The 26798-nt window shown below is 45.9% G+C and overlaps 2 protein-coding genes across 3 annotated transcripts in view; both read left to right on the forward strand.

Moving 5' to 3' along the window:
* The window catches only part of MSI1 (musashi RNA binding protein 1), a 45838-nt gene extending 32270 nt beyond the window's left edge, over nucleotides 1-13568 (forward strand). Inside the window, exons 7-14 of one of the 2 annotated variants that reach the window (XM_056859834.1) lie at nucleotides 459-507; nucleotides 2615-2697; nucleotides 5058-5175; nucleotides 6205-6285; nucleotides 8123-8179; nucleotides 12542-12610; nucleotides 12729-12901; nucleotides 13505-13568. In XM_056859834.1, the coding sequence (XP_056715812.1) occupies nucleotides 459-507; nucleotides 2615-2697; nucleotides 5058-5175; nucleotides 6205-6285; nucleotides 8123-8179; nucleotides 12542-12610; nucleotides 12729-12901; nucleotides 13505-13546 (672 nt within the window). In that variant the 3' untranslated portion in view covers nucleotides 13547-13568. The remainder of the gene's footprint in view (nucleotides 1-458; nucleotides 508-2614; nucleotides 2698-5057; nucleotides 5176-6204; nucleotides 6286-8122; nucleotides 8180-12541; nucleotides 12611-12728; nucleotides 12902-13504) is intronic. The other variant, XM_056859835.1, reaches the window with a different exon arrangement.
* Nucleotides 13569-21555: 7987 nt separating this feature from the next.
* PLA2G1B (phospholipase A2 group IB) lies at nucleotides 21556-26622 on the forward strand. The gene is made up of 4 exons (XM_056859827.1): nucleotides 21556-21585; nucleotides 23255-23421; nucleotides 25254-25381; nucleotides 26501-26622. Exons 1-4 carry the CDS (start codon nucleotides 21556-21558, stop codon nucleotides 26620-26622), a joined length of 447 nt encoding a protein of 148 aa, XP_056715805.1.
* Nucleotides 26623-26798: the final 176 nt, after the last annotated feature.

Here is a 26798-nt window from a genome sequence, read left to right on the forward strand (position 1 = left end):
TTATGTTCACACAGTAGTCAGTTACCACTTGGCAAATGCTTGGCTGTACATATTCAGAGTCTCAGGCTTGGGGAATTTGCCCGACGGCAGCCCTAACAATAGACATGTGTCTGTATTTGCCTTTTTGTTGTGTGCTGGAATGAAACTTGGGGCAGCCCTGCTAGCTCAGGAATCAGGTGCTCCTGGTGACCGAGGGAGAGAGGTGGGCAGCTAGATACTGAAGTCTTTGGTAGGTGGCTTGGCAAGCAGGCTGTTCCAGGACCAGCTCAAGATGTTTCGGTGCTTCTGGAAAAAAAATATCTAACTACCCCCCGCCCAGTAAAAATATAATTAATTAAAATAGCTGAAGTTTGGCACTTGATGCAGCTGCCTCTCTGTGTCTAATTGCCCGATTTTGGCTAAGCTAAAGCAGTTGTCCCCTAACCTTAGTTCTCCTCCCCCATCTTTGTCTTCTGCAGGTGGATGATGCTATGCTCATGTTTGACAAGACGACTAACCGGCACCGAGGTGAGACCTGTATTTTTGGCACGGAAGACTGCTCTGTCTGTGTGTCTGTGGCATTCCCCGGCTCCCAGCCCCCCGTGCGACATGCCCAGTCCACAGCTTCTCTTTATCTCTGTGCCTCAGACCTCCTTCCTTCATCAACGTGTCCTTTTACCTCAGTCCCTGCTCAGCACAGAGGGCTTTTGTCCACCCCGTATCCTGTGAGCTACACTTGCCGAAGGAGGAGACGGCCCCGTTTTCCTTCCCCTCCCATCACCTACGTGGCTCCAGCAGTCTGTGTATATCTTACCTTGTCCTGGGTAATTTGAGCCCACAGGAAGCTGACAGGAGAGCTGAGACTGTCTCTCCTCCTTCGACAGCATGGGGGCCGGCTGCTGCTCCCAGGTCACCTTTTCCCAGAGTCCCTTTTTGATGGTTTGATTACAGAGGGGGAGCCTGCCTGGCCCTGCAAGCTGCTGAGACCACTCCCCTGTGTGTGAGTGAGAAGAGAGAAAGGGGGGAGGGCAAGAGAAGGCATGCTGCGTTAAAGGCATTAACTGGCTCGAAGGGCTATTGATACTACCCAAGGGGCCCTGACGGCCTCCCAGTGTTTGATCGGCTTGCAAATCCTTGCCTTCATCCATGACACTGCTTCTATTTTTTAACACGGTACCGTCCTCTCATCTGCATGTGGGGTTAATTTGCTATGTAAGCACACCCCTTCTGCAAAATCCTCCTGCCTTAAAGGGTTGCCAGCTTTTTAGTTAACCTTTGCAGCCATTTAATGTGTACATGTTAGTAGGTGATCACATTTATCTCCATGCTTATGAGAACTCCCCCCCCCCCCCCCGCATCAGTCTGGTAACAGTCATACCCTTCATGCTGAAAGCTAAAATGCCATGCAGAAGGTTGGTCTAGAAGCCTGAAGTTTAATCTTCCCATATGGAGTCAGTCTTTCTCCCTCTCCCTTCCCCCTCCCAATCTATGGCTGGAAGATATCTGTTTTTTCTTTGTGTTGCTTGGTTGAGCATGAGAAAGCAGAGTTGGGTACAAGATCTGCCTTCTCCTGCTCGCCATGCAAGAGGATCACATGCACGATGTATCAGTTGTTTTCTATTCCGAAGTGGTACAGGCATGTGAGGAGGGTGTGCTGTATCCCATCTCTCTTTTGCATGTTCAAAATGGGGGCCTGCACTGGTTAATATTACTGCTAGATTTTGCTGACTGTTTTAGATCTCTTGATGAAGTTTCACTCCTGCTCTCTGACTGACAGTCTTTCCCACAGACTCCACAGCTCCGTTACCACATCACCTGTTTTCCTCTCTCTTTTACAGCACGGAGCCTCTCCTGCCCCTAGACTCCCTGGCCCTTTTTCTCCTTGACCCCTTATTTCCCTCAACACTGCTTCCTCCATTCAGCCGTCCCTCCAAATCCTGTTTCCTTGCTCGCAGCTCAGAACTAAATGGCTGCCATTCATCGAGGCTTAAAGAGCGCTTAGGTGCTGGCGATACCTGCAGCCAAGATTAAAAGAGCAACTTTGTTAGTTTTGCCATAGCGACAGCCCACTGGCTCCATTCAGATGCGAGGGAGCAGCTGTGATCCTCTGCAGAACCCCACTGGGCTGAAGCCGTCTCTGAATTGTGTGGCTTGTCCAATTGGCTGAGCCCCCTCAGCTGTTATGAGCTGTTCATGCCTCTTTGTCATCAGCAGGCCTTCAAAAGGTGGTGGGAGGTGTCAGAGCAAGGAAGAGATACCAGGCTGAGGACTGTTGCAAGCGGAATCAGGGCTTTGTACATTTCTTGCGAGAGGCCTTGTACTGGCCACAGAAAACTAGCATGCCAGGTTGCAGAGGAAGTTGGCAGGAGCCCCTGTCCACGACGTGCTGGTTTTCTGTGTGTGGGGAAGTCTATTGCATGGTGAGGATTCAATAATGTGAGCAGCCCTCTGCGGTCTGAGGCGGTCCAGTCCAGTCAGAGGTGTAACCTGATCAAGATATAGGTCAATGTCATTGGGTCTAATTGCAGGACTTGAGTGTGGTGGGATTCCAGTCTGGGCTCCTGTTCTGTGTGGTTTTGCTTGAGGTCTCCGTGAAGTCAGAGTTAACCAAGGCTGGGTCTGTTTTCTTCTTCAGGGTTTGGTTTCGTCACATTCGAAAGTGAAGATATTGTGGAGAAAGTCTGCGAGATCCACTTCCACGAGATCAACAACAAAATGGTAACAGAAACAGCTAGAACGTGAAGCAGTGGGGTGCCAGCCTTGCCCTCCCTTTGGACAGTACAACCAACCGTTTGGGTCCCCAGGGCCTTCAAAGGGCACCATGCAGTCCAGCTGAGCTGCTGGGCAATTTTATGGGTGGGTTATGGTTGCTTAGCAACTGCAGGACCACTCCAGCTGTGTCCATAGGCCCTGAAGTTGCCAGAGAGATTTCTCCGGGTTAGTTGGCAATGTGCTTCCCTTTTCAAAACAGACAAATCAGTTAGTTCAGGACTACAATGGAGCCAGCATGGTGTAGTGGTTAAAGTGTCGAACTAGGATCTGGGAAACCCAGGTACAAATCCCCACTCTGCCATGGAAGCTTGCTGGATGGCCTGGGGCCTCAGCCTAACCTACATCACAGGGTTGTTGTGAGGGTAAAACAGAGGAGAGGAGAATGATGGAAGTTGCTTTGGGTCCCCATTGTGAGGGAAAGGCAGAGTATAAATTACGCAAATAAATATAGTGAAGCTACAATTTCAGGAATCCTCACAGGTAAATAGATCGGGGTTGCCTGCAGTTTGAGTCTGTAGAGAGAAGGGGAGCAGATTAGAAGGAGGACCAGAAAGGTAAAATAGGTTGCCAAAATATTTGGATCCACTTTGAGCCTGTGTAACTGCAGATTAGGCCGGATTGCCCAGGTAGGATTGCCACCTCCCCCCCCCCCGCCGCCTCTAAAGGTTGTGTGACTTACAGTAAATCTCCCTGCCTCAATAAAACTTGTGGGCCGATCACTCTCTTGTCAGCTGCAACTGTCTTAAGCCCCTGGAAGAAGGTGGAGTAAAACAATAAATTGTAAATCTGTGGAGTATTGGTCTTTTATGATGATGTGCTGTGTTAGCCAGAATAGCAGCCTCTGTTTTTCAGAGCCAGCCCTACCATGCCATGTATTTTGGGTGCCAATAAGGTGGCAGCATTGGAAACAGATCTGAGCCACATTGTGGCTTAGTCCACCCAGAGGTTCTCCTGTGCTAGCCCTGTGGAAACGGGCAAGGAGTTGTATAAGAGCATAGAAACCTTCCTTAGTAGACTGTCTGTGATCTCACTGTCATTGGGTTTTTTCTTCCACAGGTACCAAAATATATTGGGCCAGCTTTGAAGTAAAGGTTGTGATTTTGGAAGACTGAGGTGTTTTCCACAGGAGGGGACAGGCTTGTGTAGTTTCCCTGCTGTGGCTGCCCATACAGAACAGCAGCACTGGGGCTTCCACATGGCAGGCTTCCCCATAATTTCCCTGCTCCAGCCCCCTGGCAGCCACTGTCATCCATCCTCCATCCGCAGTGCCACCAGGGCTTTTTTGGGGGTTCTTAAAAATCAGCAGTTGAATATTGTTGTACCGTTATAATGATACGGGTATTAATTTTTCTGAATTCCCTGCTTTCATTTAAAAAAGGAGTTAGGCTCTATCACTTTCATTGTGGAGCTATGCTGTTCCCCTGATATCTCCACAACAAAAGGGACTAGAGACTTTTTAAAAAAATGAACACTGGGAATTCAGTTGCTGGCTTTTAAAAAAATGACAAAGCTCCGGTGTGGCAGGGGACACAACGGCTGCTGTGGGGACAGGGGCAGAGAAAGTGGCTGCCCTATGAGTGGGACTGGGAACATCTGAACATTTCCACCCATGAAATGGGTGTTGGAAATGAAATTTCCAAGCTTTCCTGAGATCTTTCCCAACATTTGGCAGCAAAGGAGGCTTGGGCCAGGTCAGGGAAACCCCAGGAGGTGCACTGATGCTGTGGGGAAGCAGGACCTGGGACAAATAACCCATGTGGAAACAGCCTAATACATTTAACATCCCAATCAAGGTGAAAACAAGAGGCACTCCCATGCTAATCTCTTTTCCTTTAGAAGAAAATTGGGTAAATATTGGGAGCGTGATGTATGAAGAGAGCCAGTGTGGTGTAGTGGTTAAGGTGTCAGACTAGGCCTTGGGAAACCCAAGTTCAGGTGGCCACTCACTCTGTTGGAAGCTTGCTGGGTGACCTTGGGCCAATCACACACACTCACCCTCAACCCAGGCTAGTATTTGGATGGGAGACCTCCAAGGAATACCACGGTTGTGATGCGGAGGCAGGCAATGGCAAACCACCTCTGAATGTCTCTTGCCTTGAAAACCCTATGGGGGTTACCATAAGTCAGCTGTGACTTGACGGCAAAAAAAAAAAAGATGCATTAAGAGGAGGGAGGGGAGCAAAGTCTCTTGAAGTTTTAGAGTTTTTAACTCTGTAAGCCTCCTGGGATGCTTGGAGTCTGCCTCCTGAGATGTTGTCCTGCAAATCTAAATGAAGTCTGACTCCATTGTATATTTTCCTTGTCAGGTGGAATGTAAAAAAGCTCAGCCAAAGGAAGTGATGTCCCCCACTGGCTCTGCAAGGGGGCGGTCCCGAGTGATGCCTTATGGGATGGATGCCTTTATGCTTGGGATTGGCATGTTGGGTAAGCATGACAAAAGAGCTCTCAGCCACCCCTCTCCGCCTTTCTTCCCTGCTCCAATTAACCTGGGTTGCTTGCTTCCTGGCAAGGTTTGTGCTGTGCTGTGTAAGTTCTGATCTCTGATGTCCACTGGGAGGAAAAAAATCCATTTGTAATCCTTATCCTACACCACCATCATCTGGCAGAATGGAGAACTGCAGATATTCTTCTGCTTGGGCAAAACATCTGGCTTCCCAAACAGCTGAGGGATGCTTCTTGTTTGAATTAAAAACCATGGTAGCCTTTGCTGTTCCTCCCCAAAAGGTATACTGTTAGGGTATATAAAGACTAACACATCAGCTGCTCAGTAGGAGATGTGCTAGTATGGGTGAGCCTCAGGACACAAGCCCAGAGTTCAGAATCATCAAGTAGCTTGGGCAAGCCTGCAGCCCTATGTTGGGAGTGTTCGAACCAGTCAGTCACATCTGGTACAGAGATCTAGTGAAATTATATGCCTCCCCTCTCTTCTGCACAGCAGAGGCTGATTGGAGGGAGGCAAGGCCAGAGCAGCGAGTCATGCTGAGATACGTTGGGCAGCCTCCTCTTTGAGTGATTGCTTCCCATTCTCCCGTGGCGCACAGTGTGAAAACACAAAGATTGCAGATCCAAGTTCAAAACTGGGCTAAGACTCTTCTTTGCGGAGAGAGCTCTTTACATCTGGAGCTGCCACCTATATAGAATAAGAAGATTCTGGGAGAGTGAATAGTGCAGGATGCTGCTGATAAGCTAAGGGGTTTCTAACACGAGAGGCGCAAAGGCTGAACACTGCCTGGGAGCCCTGCCATCTGCCCTGGAAGGAAGCCTCTCTGCTTCGTTCGGTGGGAACGTCTTCCCTTGCTCTCCCCCTTCCAATCCCAAGTGCTGCCACAATGGACAAGAGGGCCCCCAATCTCCTGTTGTTCTGGTTGCATCCAAACAAGGGACTGAAGGGATGTTAAGAAAAACTGAGTTATGTTTTGTAGGAAGACACTAACTTTTTTTTTCTAACAATAGGCTACCCTGGCTTCCAGGCTGCCACCTATGCCAGCCGGAGTTACACGGGCCTCGCGCCTGGCTACACTTATCAGTTTCCTGGTAAGTCCTCCTTTCTCTCAGTTATTTTCTGTAGTTTTGCTTTTGTGCTAAGGGCGGGTTCCTGACATCTCTCATGATGCATCCCTGGAGCTTTTTGCCAGTTGTTCCACATCCTGGGAGGGAGGGGATGGGGGAGATGACTAAAGAATCGAAGGCTTAGGCAGGGAAGAAGCCATGCAGAGGCCAGAAAAGCTGATGCAGCTCCCTCTTGGCTAGATCGTCCCCTGAGGCTGGCTATTCCTGGGAAGGGCTCCCTTGCAAGTCAGTCTGACTCTCTTTCTCAACTGTATTCCTCCCTTGCTCCCTTTTCTCCTCCGCTCCCATCTCAAAGCAGAGTTGCCACCTTTCTGAATGCAAAGCAAACTCTTTAATCTTGCATTAATAACAACCACCCAGGTGTTACCAAGGCTCATGAATGAAAACCTGGAGGAGTCCAGACCATATGAATGAAGTAAGGGCTCTGAAGCACTCAGCAAACAAATAAACAAACAAACAGACTAGGCCCCTAGTAGCATTATAGTGCTGTGTATAAGGAGAAGGTAGTCTAATCTGGGGATTTTGTAGCAAAGTGGGGAGCAAACTGTTCTCCTTGGGGGGCAACTTCCCCTACACAAGCCCCATTGCATTGACTGGGAGTTGTGACTGTCCAAGTTCTCATCCCTGCGACAAACTGAATTGCTTTTGCAAAAGGTCAGTATCCAGTAGAACAGCCTCATAACAGCATGGAGAAACAAATGCTAAGAGTTGCCTTTACAGCAGCATCACCTTTCTTCAGAGTTATCATTTTGACATAAGACAGCCACCACTTTCATACAGGCTGCTCTGGTTTTAAGCAGCCAACCTTGTAGGGAGTAGACTGGTCTTTCCCAGCAATGCGAAATTCAGATTTTATTGGTAATGACCAGAATTTGGTCCTTGATCTGAGCACTTTATAAAAGGGGCACAATAACAGAGGGTGAGCTAAGCTAAGGCATAGCAACTTGTACCCCTTAACTTGTTCTCTGAAACTCTTGATCATCAAGTCCTGAGCATGTTCAGTTCCCTCTGGGTGCTGGCCTAACCATTGCCATAGTACATACCCCTTGGAGGCCAGGGAAGCTCTCCAGAACACAGTTTGAAAGCCATCTAATGGTTTTCCATGGCAGAATATTTCCTGCTTCTTTCTGCCTTATCTACCCTTCCCTTCCTCCAAGGATCTCAGGGTATAACACATAGCACTCTCGTCTCCACTGTGTTCTTACAAAAACTCTGCAAGCTAGGTTGGAGTGAGAGACAGTGAGTGGCCCAGTGATCCTTATTGGCTGAGCAAATATTTGAATCTGGGTCTCCCACCTTAAAGTCTAGGGCCACTGCACAGCTTTTCACCACACGTTGTGTGTTTCCCTGCAAAGAAATTCATGGATGAATAGATGTAGCGTTCAGCTCTCTTTCCTTTCCCACCTTAACTTTAGGCCTGGAGCATGATGATCACTCCTTCCTAATGATCACTTTTAGAAGTGTTTTAGTTTGCCAATTGCTTTTCAGCTTTCATTGCATTCACAATGAGCCTGTGATGGATGTAGGTCATATTGTCGTTCCCCCGTTTACAGATGGGGAAACTGAAGTGTAGGTGATGCTTAATGGTTGTGTCAAATGTTGCATTTGAGATTGCTGGATTTTCTCAGCTCACCTGTATTGCACCTGCTGGCTTTCAGAACAGGTGGCAACTCAAAGGATCCCTGTGTCCTACTCAATCCACAATGTTTTTGTTTGCTGTTGCATCTCTGTCGCTTCGCTGGATCCCCTCTCCAGGGGGAATTGACCAAGCATCCTAAGTTGTCTTGCCTTTCGTTTTTAGAATTCCGTGTAGAGCGGACCCCTCTCCCGAGTGCCCCCGTCCTCCCTGAGCTCACAGGTCAGTCCCGCTGATTTCCTAAACCTTGCAAAAAGTGGAAGGGGAGCAAGGGGAGGGGGCTTTGGGCTGTTCCAGCACTGTCACTGCTCTGCCACTGCAGGGACAACAGGGAGATGTCTGCAAATGGTCCTGATTTCCTTGCCTGCCTGTATCAAAATCGGGTGGGGATAGGTGGGAAGGAAAGGGGAGTGGAAATGCACATTAGATAGAAAAATAATCATATCCAATGCTGAGGGATATTTGCTTGTTTGAATTGAGATATGTTTGTCCTGAAACCTTCCCTGCAATGGCTCCTTCTTTAGGAAAAAATGTGTCTTGCTTTCTCATTCCTACTTAAAGTGGACACACAAAGCATGGAACCCTCTCACTCCCTTCTGTTAAAACAATTGAGGGGTTGTTTCCTTGCACATCTGTCTGGCTACAGTTCATTAGCAGAGCACACAGGTTGTGGGTGAAAGGTCCCAGGTTCACTCATCTGCATCTCCAGCTGAAAAATCACAGGTAGTGGCATCTGGCCTAAGAAACCTTGAAGAGCTGCTTCCAGTAAGAGGACCAATGATCTGAATTGCTGTGAAGGCAACATCCTGCAGGTTATACTTTTAAAGCTATGTTGGAAGAGTTTGGGTTATCTTAAGAACTCCCTGTCCTGGATCAAGTCAAGGTCCATCTCGTCCAACGCACGCTTTCTGGCAGCACCCAACCAGAAGCCTTTGGTAAAGCTCACAAGATGGGATAGGGATCACTTCTTCTTGCTGGTATTATTAAACACATATATTGGCTCCATCCATAATTTTAGCTATCACATTTAATAGCCACTAATGGACCTCATCTGTGTGGGTCTGTCTTATTACTCTGTTAAGGCCATCTAATCTACAGGCTTTGTGATTTCTTTTTGTCTGTCTTGCACCAATGGTTAATCCATTTCACTAGGTAACCCTGCATTCTCGTATAATATGAAAGAGGACAAATTTCTCTGTTCGTGATTTTATAGGCCACTATCAAGCCTCCTGTCCTCTCCTCCTCTTTCCTCTAACCTTCCTCGAAAATAGCTCCCTTCTATGAGAGTTGGTGAAAATTAAAGCCAGCATGGTGTAGTGGTTAGGAGCGGTGGTTTGTAGCGGCTGACTCTGATCTGGAGAACCAGGTTTGATTCCCCACTCCACCACATGAGTGGCGGACGCTAATCTGGTGAACTAGATTTATTTCCCGACTCCTACACATGAAGCCAGCTGGGTGACCTTGGGCTAGTCACTCTCTCTCGGCCCCACCTACCTCACAGGATGTCTGTTGTGGGGAGGGCAGGTGATTGTAAGCCGATTTTATTCTTAAGTGGTAGAGAAAGTTGGCATATAAAAAACCAACTCTTCTTCTCTCTTCTTCTTAAATGGTCAAGAAACTGAGCTGGTATCCAGGAAACTCCAGGTCCACATCTCATTAGGGGGCCTCGGTAAAGCGATTCTTGCTCTGCCCTCTCCTCATCTACAGTATGGGGGACAAGAATACCAACCTCCCTTACAGGTTGTAAGAATGACAACCAATAATATACATGAAGTATTTTGAAGACTTTAAAGTACTCAGTAGCTTCAACACAGTGCATTTACATTTTTTTTAACAGTATGTCCTGGATTCTACTTTCCTCTGAGCTCCTTGGGATACTTATAAGTACAATAGTATTTAAGTGCTGGGAACAGTGTGGCACTCTCCTTCTCTTTCTCCAGAGATGGATTAGCCAAGGAACTCTAGATGTTTTGGTGCTCCTTCCTGGGCCCATCAAAAGTAGCAAGGATATATATATTATTTATTTACAAAATTTATATCTGGCCTTTCTGCCCTCAAAAGGGCCACCAAAGCAGCTAACACAGTAAAATATACATGATAAAATCTCATTTTAAAATCAACCCCCCACACAGAAAAGCACACATAATTAAAACAATTAAAAACACAGCTAAACTACTCACAAAGACCTAAAAACAACAATTAAAACATTGGTCAGGAAAGAGGGTATGCCAAATGAAACAAAACAGGACAGACAAATCTCTCTGGGGAGAAAGTTCCAGAATGTTGGTGCCACAACCAAGAAGGCCCACTCCCAAGTAGCCACCTACCTAATCTCAGAAGGCAGGGACACCCAAAGCAAAGCCTCTGAAGATGACTGCAGTGGTCAGGTGGTTTTCCTAAGGGAGTGGGCAATCCTTCAAGTATGTCGGTCCCAACCATGTATGCTTTGAAGGTCAACACCAGTACCTTGAATTATGCTCAGAAGTAAATTGAGAGTCAGTGTAGAAGGGCCAAGATTGGAGTGATACAAACCCTACTACCCGCTCCAGTCAGCCTCCTGGCTGCAGCATTTTGTACGAATTGAAGTTTCTGAACACTTCAAGGGCAGCTCCACATAGAGCACATTGCAGTAATCTAATCTAGATGTAACTAGGGCATGCGCCAGAGTGGCCAGATCTTTTCTGCCCAGGGGAGGCCGTAGCTGGCTAACCAGACAAAGCTGGTAAAAAGTAGTCTTCGCCACAGCTGCCACCTGCTTATCGTGCAGTAGGACTGAGTCCAAGAGCACCCCCACACTACGGATCTGTTCCTTCAAGGGGAGTGCAACTCCATCCAGAATGGGTGGCACCTAAAATCCCGGGTCAGACCTTCTGCTCACAAGTAGAACTTCTGTATTGTTGAGCTGAAGCTTCAGTTTACTGGCCTGCATCCACTCCAAAACTGCCTTTAGGCACTGATTCAGGGTGTCTACAGCTTCCTTGGGTTCAGCTGGAAGTGTGAGACAGAGCGGAGTGTCATCCATGGACTGGTGACAAACCAGCCCAAATCTCCAGATGACCTCACCTAGTGGTTTCATGTAGACCTTAAAAAGCATAGGTGACAAGACCGAACCTTGTAGGATCCCATAGGCCTAAGGCCAAGTGGCTGAGCAGCACACCCCCAGATATGACGGAGCAGAGGCCAAGGAAAGGCGACCAGGAGCTGCTTAGGGCTTCAGCTTTTTTCTGCCCTCCCCTTCCCATCTACGTGCCCTTTTCTCTCTCTCTCCAGTCCAGTGTAGTCCCTATTCTGGAGGTACCTTCCTGCTGCTGCTGCTGCTGCTGCTGTTTTCCCAATCTTTGCAGATGTCCTGGTGTATTGTGCCTAGCGCTCTCTCTCTCTCCTCCCCCTCTTTTTTTGAGCAAATAGACTGATCTCTTCCTGATGCATCATGCCATCCGCTGTAACAACCACTCACTCTTGATGCTTTCACCTTTCTTCTGGGACTTGTACTGCATGGTGCTTATTGCAAGGGAAGTGTGTGTGGGGTTTTGTTCCCCTGCTGTGGCTTCCAACATCAGGGGATCTCTACGGGGCGGGTGCCATGGCCCCATCTGCACATTCACAATAAAATAGATTTAAAATCCTGTTGTGCACGAAGGTGGTTGTGCAGGCAGCGGTTCGCTGGCACGAATGTTAGGCCACAGTTCCATGGCAGAGCATGTACTTTGGATGCTGGGAGAACCCTCTTCAACCCTTGGTATCTCAAGTTAAGTATTCTCTGGGAGACTTTTGACTGAGGCCTTGAAAGGCTGCTTCCTGTGTGAGCAGACAGCTTAGGAAAATCCTGTTTCTTGGTAGTTGAATAGGCTTTCTCCAGAGAAGGATGAAGGGGGGTGGCAGAGTCTGTGCTCTGTCATTTCCCAGGACAGGGTGCAGGTGGGGAGGTGTGGAAGGAGTAGCAACATGGGAATGGTGCTTGCTAGCTGGCCATTTCTTTTTCTTCCTTTCTTATTTTTGGTGGGGGATGTGCCTCTTTCTTAGAGGAGCTGCCAGCTTAGATCCCTGTTCTAAGCTTCAAGGTCAATGGAGATTTTACAGCAAATGTGGCTCTTTGCATTCTTTGCCTTCATGAACAAAGTAATATGAGCCACTTCGAGCAGCACTGGATACAAAGTAGGGCAGTTGACTCAAAGACGGCTCGTGAAGATTTTGGGGGCCTCATGTTCCAGCCATTGGAGTGAAGGTAGAAGACAGTCATTTCTCATTCACAGTTAAGAGTTTGAGCTGCTCAAAGAGTCATCTGGGAGTCCTCTTTTGTGGCTTTCTTGGCCTTTGCAATCCAGAATGTTCCATCCGAGGGACAGGGTGCGTTACTGTGGGATGTGCAAGCCAGACCAACAGGATACCTACCCGCTCTGGTCAGGAATTCAAGAACCACTGCAGGCTCAAATCTTGATAGGAGAAAAGGAGGGAAGTAGCTGTGCTTTGGATACTTGGCTGGCTTGTACCTCCCACCTCTGAAAAAGAGGGTTCAAAACATCCTTATCTGCTAGGGAGCCAGGGTTCCCTCTGACATCTGTCCCTCTCTTTTTTTCTCCTCAGCCATTCCTCTCACTGCGTACGGACCAATGGCGGCAGCAGCAGCTGCAGCAGCTGTGGTGCGAGGGACAGGTAACTGTTGTCTAGCTGTCTAGTGGGATGCCTTGCCGGCGTTTGGAAAACTTGGTGCTGGGTTGTTGGGGGTGGGTGGGGGGGCAGGGCTACCATTTTGTCATCTTCACCGGCTTAGTTTTGCTTCCTCCTGCAGGCTCCACCCCGAGCCGCACCGGTGGCTTCTTGGGCACTACCAGTCCTGGGCCAATGGCAGAACTTTACGGAGCAGCCAATCAGGAGTCAGGAGTCAGCAGTTACATCAGTGCAGCAAGTCCTGCCCCAAGTACCGGCTTTGGCCACAGCCTAGGGGTAAGTAATCAAGGGGAGGGACCTGTCACTCAGTGGGTAAAGCACAGGGTTTGGATTCACAAAGTCACAGGTTCTATCCCTGGCCTCTCCAACTTACAAGATACAAGAGCCATCTCTGACAACAGCCCTTGGTCTGCTTGCATGAACAGCGCCACGTGATTTGCATGGTGTTGCTCCCCTCTCTTCCATGAATGGGAGAATCACAGCATAATTTTGTGGTGTGCTTGTCTGTGATAACTACATTTTTCATGCATCTGTGTCAGCAGGCTTTTTTGCACAAGTTGGCCACCGATGTTTTGTCAGAATTGACTTTCAACGAGTTTAGGATGGACCATCTGCTATCAACCAGAATTGATGGATCAGTGGCTCTTATGTTAATTGAACTGATTCATTTATTTTTCATATTTGTAGTCTGCCCTCCTTAGCAAGCCGGATGAATAGCTCTTATGTTCAAAAATATTCACCAAGCTACTTTAAAAATGTAGGGAATAATGGGTTTGCCTATGGTTTTAAGCATTGTTGGTAGCCCTGCATTTATGTAGCACATTTCAAGTGTTCAAAGCAGCATAGATATATCCAGTGAGTGCTGTGTTCTTTTTTTAGGGGCCTTTGATTGCAACAGCTTTCACTAATGGTTACCACTGAAGTTGTGAACCAAGAAAGAAGGAGGTAAGATGGGGGAAGGGAATGGGAACATTTCAGCTTGACTTCTGTAATGTATTGTATGTAGCACTGCCCTTGAAGATAGTTCAGAAACTTCAACTGGACCTGAATGCAGCATGAGAAGATTGTTGACTTTATGCCCTGCTTCCAAGAAGCATTTGGCCACTGGAAACATGATGCTGTATTAGCTAACCCTTTGGTCAGATCCAGCATGACTTTATTTATTTCTTTGTACGTTTTTTAACAAGATTTTTGACCTGCCTTTCTGTCCCCATAGGGCCACCACGGCGGCTAACAAATTAAAACATACAAATTAAAATATTGTCTCAAAAGCCATGAAAACCAATACACAAATGCATGAGTAAAACACGTGAAAACCAAAGCTTAAAATTAATACAAAAGATAAAAACAAAAGTTAAAATATTGGTGAGGAAGGCAGGATCATTGAGTGAATGCCAAATGAAATAAACAAAAAAAGTCTTCATCGCATGGCAGACAGCAATAGACTTTCCAAGACAAATATAACCATGGCAGCCATTTTGTGGCTGCCCGTGGCAGCCATTTTATGGTATTCCCCCATTTATCCTTTTTCAAAGCTCCAAACGTGTCTGGAGGCTTAATATGGTTAACGGGGACCCCTGCTATCAAGCCTTATGCAGCTTGGGACCTTGGTGCTTGAAAGATTGTGTAACACACTTGTTAAGGAACAAACTTTAATTAAAGGTTTCCAAGTGGTCTCCAGCACAGATCTTAAGAACAGTTACAGAAGTTAAACAGTCAATTCCCTTAGAACACAGAACAACAACTAGAACCAATCATAAACTGCTGCTGGTGGTTTAGCCAAATTATATAGTTGCTTTTTGTTTTGATTCATTATTCATTATTGTTAATGTGATTGTGTTTTTTTAAAAAAAATGTTTCACTATATTGTGAACTGCCTTATGCACGTTTATGTGAAGAGGTGTTATATAAATCTTTTTAATACGTAAATAGTACATTCATTAATTGCCATTTCAAGCTTCTGGTTTTAACCCGGGCTGTTTCCATATGGAGATTTCCCCCTGGGTAGAACACAGTTAGGGTTGGCACCTTTAGGTGGGGCCTAAATTTCTCCCTGAATCACAATTGATCTCCAGACTGCAGAGATTGTTTCTCCTGGAGGAAATGGCCACTTGGCATCACAACCCCAACAAGTTCCTTCCCTTCCACAAACTCCACCCTCTCCAAGCACCGTCCTCAAATAACCATAGACATGACCCCACTTTATTTGGTAGCTTCCAAATAGGGTTGCCAGTCTCCAGGTGGTGGCTGGAGATCTCCTGAAATTACAGCTGTTCTCCAGGTTACAGAGATCAGTTCCCCTGGAGAAAATGGCTGCTTTGGAAGGTGGATTCTATGGTATTATACCCCACAGAGGTTCCTCCCCCTCCCCAAATCCCACCCTCCCCAGGTTCCACCCCAAAAATCTCTAGGAATTTCACAATCTAGAGCTGGAAAGGCTACTGCCACACACTATGTACAAAGATCTCTCATAGTCCAGAGGGTACAAAAGTCTGGTTTCAGAGTTAGGAAGAAGGTATTCTTCATGTAGAAGTTGCTAGGAAGACGATCGTTTCTGTTTCTTCATCAGTTCCATTTCTATACATGAAAAAATACTTATATAAAATATGATCAAAAAAATCTATCAAATAACAACAAGGAAAAAATTAATGTTACTTACAGTTAAGGCTTCTATATATGCACATACAAGTATCCAAATTCAATCCAGTCTCTCATAGAATTGAGGAAACCAACTGTGTGGAATAATATTTTCAAGGTTCCAATGCAGGATACAACATTGTCGATACACTGTGTATCTTTGATGTTGTGTGTGTAAAGTGCCGTCAAGTCACAGCCAACTTATGGCGACCCCTTTTTTGGGGTTTTCATGGCAAGAGACTAACAGAGGTGGTTTGCCAGTGCCTTCCTCTGCACAGCAACCCTGGTATTCCTTGGTGGTCTCCCATCCAAATACTAACAAGGGCTGACCCTGCTTAGCTTCTGAGATCTGACGACATCAGGCTAGCCTGGGCCATCCAGGTCAGGGATGGTCTTTGATACCACCTCTTAAAATACTTGTTTTTGTTCCCTTTCTTTACCTCCTGCAGATTCCCCAGAGAACAAACCAAGGACAGTGATCTGGAGGATCTGGCAAAACTCAAGGGATGAGCCAAGATTTCATTGTAATAAATAAAACTGCACACGCCGCCGGCTGTTGGCTGGGCTTCCGCTAGCCTGCCCTGATCTCTCCCATTGCCCGGAAAGCACTGGATTTGAATGCAAGGAGATCCTCTCTTCTTTTGTTACTAACCGCAGACCGTTTACACTTCTCCTCCAACCCTCCAACCCACAGATTCTTCTTTTATTTATTTTGTTAGTTTGTTAGTTTTTATTTTTTATCTTTTGGGGGAGGGGACGGGGTGGGTGGGGGAGGAGGTGAGATGAGAGTCCTCTCAATATTTTTTTTTGTTATTGTTGCTGTTTTGCTCTTTTTTGGAGCCAGTAGAACCATTTTATGAATTGGATTTCTGTGATCGTGCATAGGTAGCTTTATTGAGGAATATTTTTATTTTGGTTTGGAAATCTTTTTGTTATATATATATATCGTGAGTGGGGATGTGGTGGGACAGACTCGATCATGAGAAAAAATCGTTTTTAAAGGACGTTGATATAAACTGAAAGCAGTTTTGAAGGGAAGAGAAAGCTTGAGAGGCATTGATGCGATTAATAGTTTTTCTCTTTTTTTCTGTCAATGTGAGGTTTTTAAAATGTGCAGAATTAGCAGGATGTGAATGCTCGGGGGGGCATTGCTGTGGAACAAACACGAACTGTATATTTTGCTAAGTGAAAAAAACACTATTCCCTATGGGTTGAAAGAAGGTTTTTTTTTTCTTTCTTTTTCTCTAGATTTTAGGCTTCTGTGGGTTTATTATTGTTATGCTTTTTCTTGACCTTCCTGTATCACCTGTAAATACGACAACGGGTTCCTGGGCCTTGTCTCCATACAGCAATTTTGGGTTTGCTTTCTTCTTTCTTTTTTCCCTTCTGGCTTTGATGCCGTAAATGTGAGCAATACTCTCCAGTTGGACCATGATGAACCTCCTTTCTTTTTTATACCTTTTAATGTAAGATTTTAAGACCTCTGATGCGACAGAAGTGTGGTGGGGTGGGTACGAGGGGTGTGTGTGTGTGTGCGTGTGCGTGTGCAGGGGTGGAGAAGAGAGGTGGCTGAACTAGCTGTGGGCCGTCTTGCTGAGCAGGTTCCAGCAGGCATTGCTTCTGTCGCAGCGCCAGTGTATGCTTCAGCAAAGGGCTTCGGCTGCCATCACTGGTCTCTGTTAACACTGTTGATGAACTTTAACTCTCCCAATATTTATTGCTTCCTGCAAGGGGGTCGTAGCCCACAGGGAGGCTTGGAGTGCTGTGGCACGGGGCATCGGGTGACCATTCAGACACTGGACAAAGCTAGTATTGCTAACTAGGGAGATTCAGAATGCTTCTCAGGGATCCTGTGAGAGAAGAGCTGCAGCTTCTCCCTGTCCTTATGCAGCCATCATTTAACTGGCCAAACGAGAGATGCTGCTCAGAGGCCCTCTCCATGCAGATGGCAGTCCCCATCTTTGTTTCCCACTAAACATTCCCTCTCCTATGTTTCATAGAGTCTTGGGTTCTTTTACTCCCATTATCCAAAAACTGCCAAGACTGAGATCAGGATCCAGGAATGTCCCCCTACAGCCTTTGTGGGGGATGCTCATGTGCACAAAGTAATTTGTTGTTTGCTCTATAGGCATCTTCGCCGTGTATGCCACATTCTGCAGTTTGCATTGTACTACTTAACTGGCGGGGTGGCTAGCTGATGGCGGGCCTTCCCTCGGTGGTGGTGTTGCCTTCAATGGGCTTTCGGATATCATCTGACCTTTGAACGTAAACTAAACCCGAAGAGAGATCTGGAAGCCCATCAAGGACACCCGGTTCTGAAACCAGCACCTGCTTTTCGCAGAGGCAAATCTGCCTTAATGAAGAACCAGAGCATCACTCTCCACTGTGAGATTTAAGATGCTGTTTTGAGCAACACTGGAGGCTGCAGCATTGCTGAAACTAAGCAGGTGTGGGCTTGATCAGGACAAGAGACCTCTGCACCCCTATGTTAAAAGTAGGATATGTCTCATAAGTAAATTAAGGACTGCTCTTGGACTTCTTATAGTCTCTTAACCCATAAATTCAATTAACAGGGCCATTTTACACATTACATTGTCTAGGTGTACACCTGAGAACTTTTAAGTGTACATCTAACAGTACAAAATGTGAATGTGGCAAAGCTGTGTATCCTGGAAATATACTCCTCAGGGGACCTTCATGAGCTGCAGCTCCTTTTCGAGGGTGCACTCAGTAGCAAATCGATCTGACTCTGTGTAATGCGAAAATTTTGCTAATGAAATTTCCCAGTTCCAGCAACAGCCTTGAGGGAGAACGGTTTTCAGGGGCAAGTTTGGGTCTGAAATTTGTTTAAACTTGAACCAAAGACCTTGCTTAAGGGGAGCAACTGAGCCTTTTATTAAGATGCAGCTGACACTTACTCCCAGGGAAATAATGTAGCTTCATCTTACATTTTAAAGAATGCCTTTTCCTCCTCCCCTCCCTCAAACTTGCCCGTCCCAGCAAGAGCAAAAGTTGGGTGGGACTCCACTGTCCTTCCTTCGTAGGCTGGCAACAGCGAGAGTTGAAAACTGTGATGGGGCTTCACAATCCATGGTAAGCACCCCATTTCTTTTCTGGCCAAATACGTTTTTCCTTTGGTTTTGGTGGTGAGGGTTTTTTGGAGCATTACAAAAAAGTAGCGGCATTCATTTGACCGCTGACTATACTGAGTGATGAAAAATGAAGAGTTTATTCGAAGCAGCATAAAACAGGTGTGGACTGTACCATTTTGAGCTGCCAGAGTGGTGGGCATGGTGTATGACTGAATGCACTGTTGGCTTAAAAATGGGGGAAACGCTCATATATTCAGAACACCAGCACAAGTGTGCTGGCTAGCCTTCTCCCTGAAATGCTAGCGTTTGGTTTGCATATGGGAACGCAAGCATCATGAAGAGTGGGACCCCTGCTCCCGCTGTGGTACAGTTCAGCTTTCCCATTCAGTTGTAAGTATATGAAAACTGGCACATGAATGCCCATCCCTTGAGTAAGGATGACTCCATCAGAATGGCTTCAGCTCTCTAGAAAATAAATATCCTTTTCCCTCTTTCCACTTCTCCCCATAGAATTGCTCTCTTGTCCACGAATCTCACGTATAACAGGCCCCGCACCCTAAGCAGCTCGAAAAATATTGGGAGAGTTCTCTTTTTGGGGTAGGGTGGGAAGAAGGGGGGGTACTTAGCTGATTAGTACTGGAAACACAAAGCAATAATTTTTGTTACTGAGACGAGTCTTGTGTGTCTGTTTTTTTTAAAACAAGTGAAATTAAAGAGCAGCAGCAATTGATTGGGTTTTATTTTTATTCTCTCGTCTTCAACTTTGGAGGCTGCAGGTGGCTCTCTGCCTCCTCCTCCTCCTCGGTACCTGTGCTGAGCTGCTTCTGTGCCCATTTCCCAACCTGTATTTGGCTGTATTGCTGAGGTCTGGATTTTGCATTCCAGCCCTCTTGGCTGCTGCCTAGAATCGGAGCTGTGGTTGGGGAGTGGCTGTGTGTGTGTGTGTGCGTGTTTTTAAGAAAATAAAGCTGTGGTTTTTATTAAGCCAGTTTTATTACACATCAATGTTTATTCTCTCCATACCTGTAACCCCCTTTTCCAGATTTTCAGTTTAAAATTCCTAATAAATTATTTGAAAATGGCTTTTGTTTTGTGGTGGTCTGTAGCGGGTCAGTATTTTTAATATTATTTCGAGCTGGTGTTTGGAAAACCTCCCAATTATAGATGTGTAGTTAAGGGAAAACATGACAGAGGTAGAGAAAATGTTTTTTTAAAAAAATTCTTGGTGCATTTTGATAATGAATTCATTGTAGTAGCAATGGCCAGGTGATCTGGCTGAGGTATTAACATTCATTTCTCCACTGAGGAAACTGTTCTGATGCATGACAATGTGGCTGAGTTTAGATGGTATTACACGGTGGCAGAGTGGGAGGCAGATCAGCCTATAGGAAGTGTTCCTGCCCAAGCCCAATTGAAAATGATGAGAACTGTGAAAGAACTATGGTAGTAGTCCTCAGTATCTTCATTTCAGTGGGGTTTGTAAAGGGGAACCTCTGTTTGGTTTGCGCCCCAGTTAATAAGAGTCGAGGAAAAGTAGGCCAGAACAGTTTGGATTTTCTTCCCAGGCACCCAAATGTCTTGGGTCAGCCCTGCTTCTCCTTGGGATCTGAGACAGAATCTAAGAGTTGAACAGGGTCCACCAGCAGACTAAAGAACCTTGCTCACTGGAAGTGCCATGTGTGAACTTCATTTCACATCTATGAGATCTGGATAGGAATCAGAATGCAGATAGCACCCGCACTCTGTGAACTCTCTGAACAAGTCCTTCTGTGAACTCCTTTGGTATCCAGCACAGGAACATTTTTTAAAAGAAAGCAATGACCATGTGAGCATTACCCCAACCCACCAAGAATTTTATGTTTCAGTACATTGCCCAATCAGAAAGAATCGTTGATATTCATGATAAATGGAACTTGTCCTTTAAAACCTGGAGAGGCCGGAGTGTGGGTGCTGTGCCACCTGTGAATTCACGCAATCAACTTATGAGCTGCCTTTTCTGTTTGCAAAGCTGTTGAGAATTCGTAGATGCTAACGTCATTGTATGGCCACCAATATTGACAGCTGATTGGATGAAATTTGTGACACCAGCAATCACCTTCTTGGTTGGTTCTTGTAGGTTATCCGGGCTGTGTGACCGTGGTCTTGGTATTTTCTTTCCTGACGTTTCGCCAGCAGCTGTGGCAGGCATCTTTCCTCTGAAGATGCCTGCCACAGCTGCTGGCGAAACGTCAGGAAAGAAAATACCAAGACCACGGTCACACAGCCCGGATAACCTACAAGAACCGATGAACTCTGACCGTGAAAACCTTCGACAACCTTCTTGGTTGTTTGAGTATACAAGCCTGAGAGGCCACCGCTCAGTTGGAATGACATGGTTTGCTTACTGAAAGCCCCAGATTCACTCTGTGGCATCTTCAGTTAAAAAGGATACCAGTTAGCACCTACCTCTCGTGGGAGAGTTGTAGTTACAGTAGATAATACCAAACCAATGCTCTACAATGATTTTCCTGTGCTGGGTGTTGTGACCCCACATCAGACAGCTTCATATGGAGACTATATTGGGAACTGTTCCTGAATCAAGGCTTATTTCACACAGTTCATGTCTGCACTATGAAGTGGTGACATGCATTTCTGAATAGCGCCATCAGTGATACCTGCTGCTTGAAAGCTTTTGAGTAGGATAACACATTCAGTTGAGAAATCAAGCTGTGTATGTATGTGTAAACCAGGCATTACTTTCTTAAAAACAAAACAAAAACAATAACCCAAAACATTGCCTTGCATTCTGGAATCCTAATTCAAGATAGACAGTTTGGTGGAAAAGGGGGTAAGCACTCCACACATGCTCTTTGGAACTCTGTTTCTTTATGATTAGCTTTCACATTCGGGGGTGACATCTGGCATTAGAAAATGGCTAAACCCTGAAGTCCTCTACAGATGGGCAGTAAAATGACTCACACCAGGATAGTGTTAAAAGTCCAAAACGAAACAAGATCTCTTAATGGAAAAACTTGTGTCCAGGCTGATTCCTGGAACCAGGTAGCTGGTTTTCACCTGGCCTTGGCCTGACGGAAGAGGGATGCTTATAGAAAGACAAACATTGGCCTCTTATCTCAGATGCTTGTGCCAAGGTGAAGTGGTGGTATAAAGAGGCCGAGAAGGGAAACACTGAAGCGCTACCTGCTCTACTTTGCGGACAAAATGAACCTTGCCCTTCTCCTTCTGGCATTGGGTAAGTTGTGGTTATCAAGGCACAGGGAAGGAGACCCACCCTGGCTAAGAACAGAAAGTGTTTTCGTTTCTGTAAGAGACACGTAAGGAGCTCTCTTAAGGTCCCCATCTGTGTGCCTGGTTCAAATGATAAGAGAGGTGCTGTTGGTGGCTCTTCCCTCCCTCCAGGTATGGGACTCCCCACTCTGTAGGCTTGCCAAATTCCAAGCCTCAGCACCTGTTGGAATTGTTGCAAGGTTTTTGGTGCTCACAGTTGAGTTGAGAAAGGGGGGGGGTTAACTGCTGGAAGAAATATTGTGGTGTGTGTAGATGCCCATGTGCTTCCTTGTTTTTGTTATCTGCACTGAACCTACAGAATGGGATGGGTTATAAATCATATATGCATTAATAGCATTCTGTTTGCTTAAATATGTAGCCATATAGAGGAAGAGTTGAATAGGCATTGGCATTCATAAGCTGAAACCAGGAAAGGATCTTTCTTTTTTGCCACATGAGGGCGCACTTACACACACATGAACCTTAGAACTGAGGTTCCCAAACTTTTTGGTATGGTGACCCATCCAGGGCTGCCCAAGTTTTTTGGGGTGCCCGAGGCAAACTATTACCTTGGCTCCTATCTATTCCAGCATGCCATTCTCCATACTGCCCAACCAGATGTTTTTGAGAAACCAACAAACATCACACTCTCAGCCGGAAACCCTACACCCTTCTGTTTTCAGCAACACGTCAACAGTTCCTGGGCCGTGTGTCTCAAGATGTACTTTGGCTAGTTCATGGCAGCCACTAAAAACATGGTTGTCCCAAAAAATCCCTTGGACATCTTGTGCAACTGGACCAGCCCTGGGCTCTGCAGTTCCCAAACGTATGTCCTCAAGCCCATGGATGCCTGGGAACGATTTCTAATTGGGCCCCAGATAGAATGCAAACCTCAAGTTAGGCAAAGCAACCACCAAATCTAAAAGGATGCCTATGTGGTGAAGGACTCGAGTCAAGGAAGCCATAAAAGGCTTCTTCTTAAAAGTAGAAGATTTCCTCGACTGAGGTGAACAGAAAGGAGTATAGGTTCTGGCAAAACAAATGTAAGTTGATAGTAAGGCGAATAAAAAAAAAAAAGGAATTTGAGGAATGGATGGTCAAAAGCAAATATCAAGCATTTCTTCAAATCTATCAGGAGCAGAAGACCAGCGAGGAAGGCGGTTGGGCCTTTGGATAACGAATAAAAGGACTCCTTGAGGAAGATGGGGAGATGGCATAGAAACTGAATATTTGTTTTCACTGTGGAAAATGTGGGGCACATCCCCATGCTGCAAGCTGCTGTTTTGGGGAAGGGTGTCTGAGGAACTGAGTCAAATTAAGGCAGCATCAGGAGAGGGCCTCAACCTCTGTGATAGCTGTGTGGAAAAGTACACTGGAACAGACAGTCAGCCCAAGTCTCCAACCTTGCAGTCTTCCATTAGGGAGACTTTCTCAGTGTTGTGCCATGCACAGAAACATGAACCGGATTCTTTTGCTGGAGAGCTAATTCACTCTCTCTAGATATAAGAATGGAGCTCTTGAGAGTTTAAGAATGGTGTGTGCTTCCTATTATAATTCAGAAGAAAACACAGACATTTGGGGAAACCCTAAGTCAGGTTCTCGCCTGATAATCCCCCCTTCTCTCTTTGTCTCTGTGGGCACAGTTGGTGTGGCCAACGCTGCTATCCCCCGGAACTTGTGGCAATTCCGCAACATGATCAAATGCACCATCCCAACCAGTGACCCGCTGAAGGATTACAACAACTACGGCTGCTATTGTGGCTTAGGGGGCAGTGGGACTCCGGTGGACGACCTAGACACGTAAGCAAGTCCTTTACACCTAGTTCCTTCAAACACCCCCCCCCCCAATCACCACAAAGCCTGCCTAGGGTTGTTTTATTTTTTAATTTAAGTCAACATATATTATTAACAAAGCATTATTCTGAAATAAGTCCAGAGGAGATAGGATGGTAATTGACGTCAAAAAATTGCTTCTAGCTCCAGGAGCAATAAATAGTTACTGGGAATGTCTAATTGAGACACATTCACTGAGGAGAGGTCTATTAGGCAGTGCATCAAAACAGAACTTCCATATTCAGAAGCAGTCTATCCCTGAGATCCAAGTAATGGAGACACAGAACAAAGAGAAGCTATAATTTCTATGTCATCCTAGTGAGCTTCCTGAATCACTGGGCTGAGTGCTGTTGGGAGCAGGATGCTGAATATGCAATCAAATCATGACTGGTGTGTACCTGAGAGATGTTTTTCTCCCTGTCTCCTCATAATCCTCATTTTTACGGGAAATACAAGTTGAGATCGCCATTAAACTGACAGGCACTAGGTTTATTTGGGACTGACCACAGGAAGTTCTTCATTGGCATTCATGGTCTCTGGAAAGCAGGCCATGACAGCTAAAATCCATGACAGTTTCTTAAAAGGACAAATTGGGATTGGGAGGAAGGAGAAGAAGAAAAATGATTAGGAATACAATCCTCTCAGCACAATACTTTGATGTTGCTGAGCGACAAGGAGAGATGAACTTCCTGCAATGCCCCTTTCAAGGCTACTATAAACTGACAGGGGCTTGAGTAGGCCTGTTCCCCCCACCCCATTTTCCTTCTCCCCCTTTTTTTTAACTGATGTTCAATTGGTTTTACTGCTCTGTGACTGCAGGAGGGCAAAGTGTGTTTGTTGGGGTGGGAGGTTTGCTGCTGTTTCTTCTCTTCCTTTGTCCTTTCCTTTCCTTTATCTCTTAGAAGCTCCTTGATCCATTGATCTTGAGCAGCATAAATCTAATGTTTGAGGGATATGAGGACTGAAACAAATCTTGCCGCTGACAATGTAGCCTTGGGATCCCTGTCACTTAATAAAAAAGGCATTATGTCAGACACAGAGGCATTAGATTTATATGTTAAAAAGGGAGAGAGATAACGTGATCGAAGTTCCTCAGGAAAGCGGCATTGCAAGAGGTCATGGAGCTATTGAATCAATAGAGCCAGAAGAGCAAGGACAGGTCCTGCCTGGGTATGGTATGTTCAAAATTCTGCCCTGCATAACCATAGAGGGGTTAGCATTCAGTCTAGCTAAACAGAAGGCTCTGGAAAGATGAGGAGTTGTCAAATAATAAGTATAAGTGGGCATACCTCGTGGTGGTGGTATTCCGAAAAACTGAGATGAACAAACACAGCGAGCATGAAAAGTAGTGCTGTTATAGTCAAGCTCTTTAATGTGCTTTTTAATTTTGGTGAAACTTCAGTTTTCCAAAGATCTATTAACACAGTTTCTTCTCTTCCAGTTTACAAACTAATATTTTTCTGCCTATCTGGGGACTTCCTTTAGTAGGAAGACCCCTCCCTGCCCAAATCCTAATAGATGGACTGCCACGTTGGTTGTTAGAAGGAAGGATGACTTGACAGATTCCTTGCTCAGTGGAGCTTCCATGTTCAGAGGAGTCTATCTTTTAATACCAAATGCTAAGAAAAATAAGCAACAGCCAGCATCTTCACCATTGGTGTCTGAGCTTCCTTAAAGCAGCTGGCTGCCTGTTGCTAGAAACGGAACATGAAAAAATAGATGGATTAATTCTGCAACGCAGTGAAGAAGTTCTTCTCAAGACAGGGAATCGCTCTGAACCGTTTCTCTTTCCGGCGCAGATGCTGTCAGGTTCATGACAACTGCTATTCCGAAGCCAAGAAACACCCCAAGTGTAAATTCATTCTGGACAACCCCTACACTGAGATCTACTCCTACAGCTGCTCTGGCAAGGACATCACTTGCAGCGGTAAATGCACCTCCATGACATGCTTAGCTGCACGGGAAACCCCATAGCTCACTCAGCGCCATAACATAGCACATGCATGCTTTGTACATAAAAGGTCCAGGTTTAAAGAATCTCAGGTTACAAGGCTGGAAAGAGGTTCCGTCTGCTGCCGACTGCAGAAGACAGCCCTCTCTACCGTGGGAGCCAATGATCTGACTCAGTACGAAGCTCAGTATGCTTTCTATCACATTTCTTCAGCTTTTGGGGGAAGATATGAGAGACAACGCCCCCTCTGAAAGCACACAGAACATAAGCATTTCTTCTGGGTGGGAGTCAGTGTTTGACTGAAACCCTACAGGATCCAAGAGGTGCCTCTCCATATCTCTTGCAGTCTCTGTTGCTGAGGTGTAATTCCCAACTCATGCTCTTTGCTCATACTGATTGCCACTAGTGGTGTTTAAGAAACTGCGTTATGACCTTTAAAGCCCTTCACAACCTGGGTTCCAATATATTTGAAGGACTATCTGCTTCCATCAATTTGCAAGATCTGAGCAAGGCTGTTAAGGATAGGACACTTTGGAGGACATTGATTCATAGGGTCGCCATGAGTCGGAGGCGACTTGACGGCACTTAACACACACACACATCAACTTCCATATATCCCTGTGTACCAACCACAGTCCTCAGATAGCCACTGTTTAGGGTGGCTCAGCTAGTATCGACCAGAGCCTTTTCATGCTCTGGAGATCTTCAGGAAGCTTGTTTGCCAGGGCTCTTGAGGGAGTTTAAATGGCAGGCATCTTTTAAGGGGGGGATAGAGAGATTTAGGGTTTTTCTGGAATTTATTTAAACTATTATTGTAAGCTGCCTTGAACCACAAGGAAAGGCAGGGAATGTTTTAAAATATAATTTAACAGGTACGTTACAAATGGAAGGTGCAGGAATCGTAGGGAGGATGGCAGGCAGTGGGGAAAGTGAACAGCTGTGGCATGTTACAGAACGCCACCCTAACAAACTACTAGCTTAGAACGTTTCCAGGTATTATGGGATCTGAAACATTGAGGGGTGTGTGAGCAGTGCTTGTTTTCTACAAGGGACTCAGAGATGTTTCTCTTACCGTATCTCCGCTTCTCTCTCCAGAAAAGAATAATGAATGTGAGGCATTTATCTGTGGCTGCGATAGCAGAGCCGCTATCTGTTTCTCAGGGGTTCCATACAACCCAGACTACAAGAATTTGGACACTCACAAATACTGCAAGTGAAGCTTGGACTGTCTCACCGAAGCAGAGACCTTTCTGTGCTCTCCTGATCAGGGTCTCACAAGCAGATTTGTGGGGTAAAAGGAGAATTAGTTAAGCAAGTTGCATGCCTGAGTAATAAAATGTGGCATCAAAAGCTGTCAACTCTTCTTTCATTTTGGGTCGTTGTGGGTGAAAGG

Source organism: Euleptes europaea, chromosome 13 (genome assembly GCF_029931775.1).
Source record: "Euleptes europaea isolate rEulEur1 chromosome 13, rEulEur1.hap1, whole genome shotgun sequence".
Taxonomy (NCBI): domain Eukaryota; kingdom Metazoa; phylum Chordata; class Lepidosauria; order Squamata; family Sphaerodactylidae; genus Euleptes; species Euleptes europaea.

Bases quoted from the DNA above. Each gene is read 5' to 3' on its own strand.
- PLA2G1B (XM_056859827.1), top strand. From the start codon at position 21,556: ATGAACCTTGCCCTTCTCCTTCTGGCATTG. The intron at 21,586-23,254 runs GGTAAGTTGTGG...CTCTTTGTCTCT, and splicing joins CCCTTCTCCTTCTGGCATTG to GTGGGCACAGTTGGTGTGGC. The intron at 23,422-25,253 runs GTAAGCAAGTCC...TTTCCGGCGCAG, and splicing joins CCGGTGGACGACCTAGACAC to ATGCTGTCAGGTTCATGACA.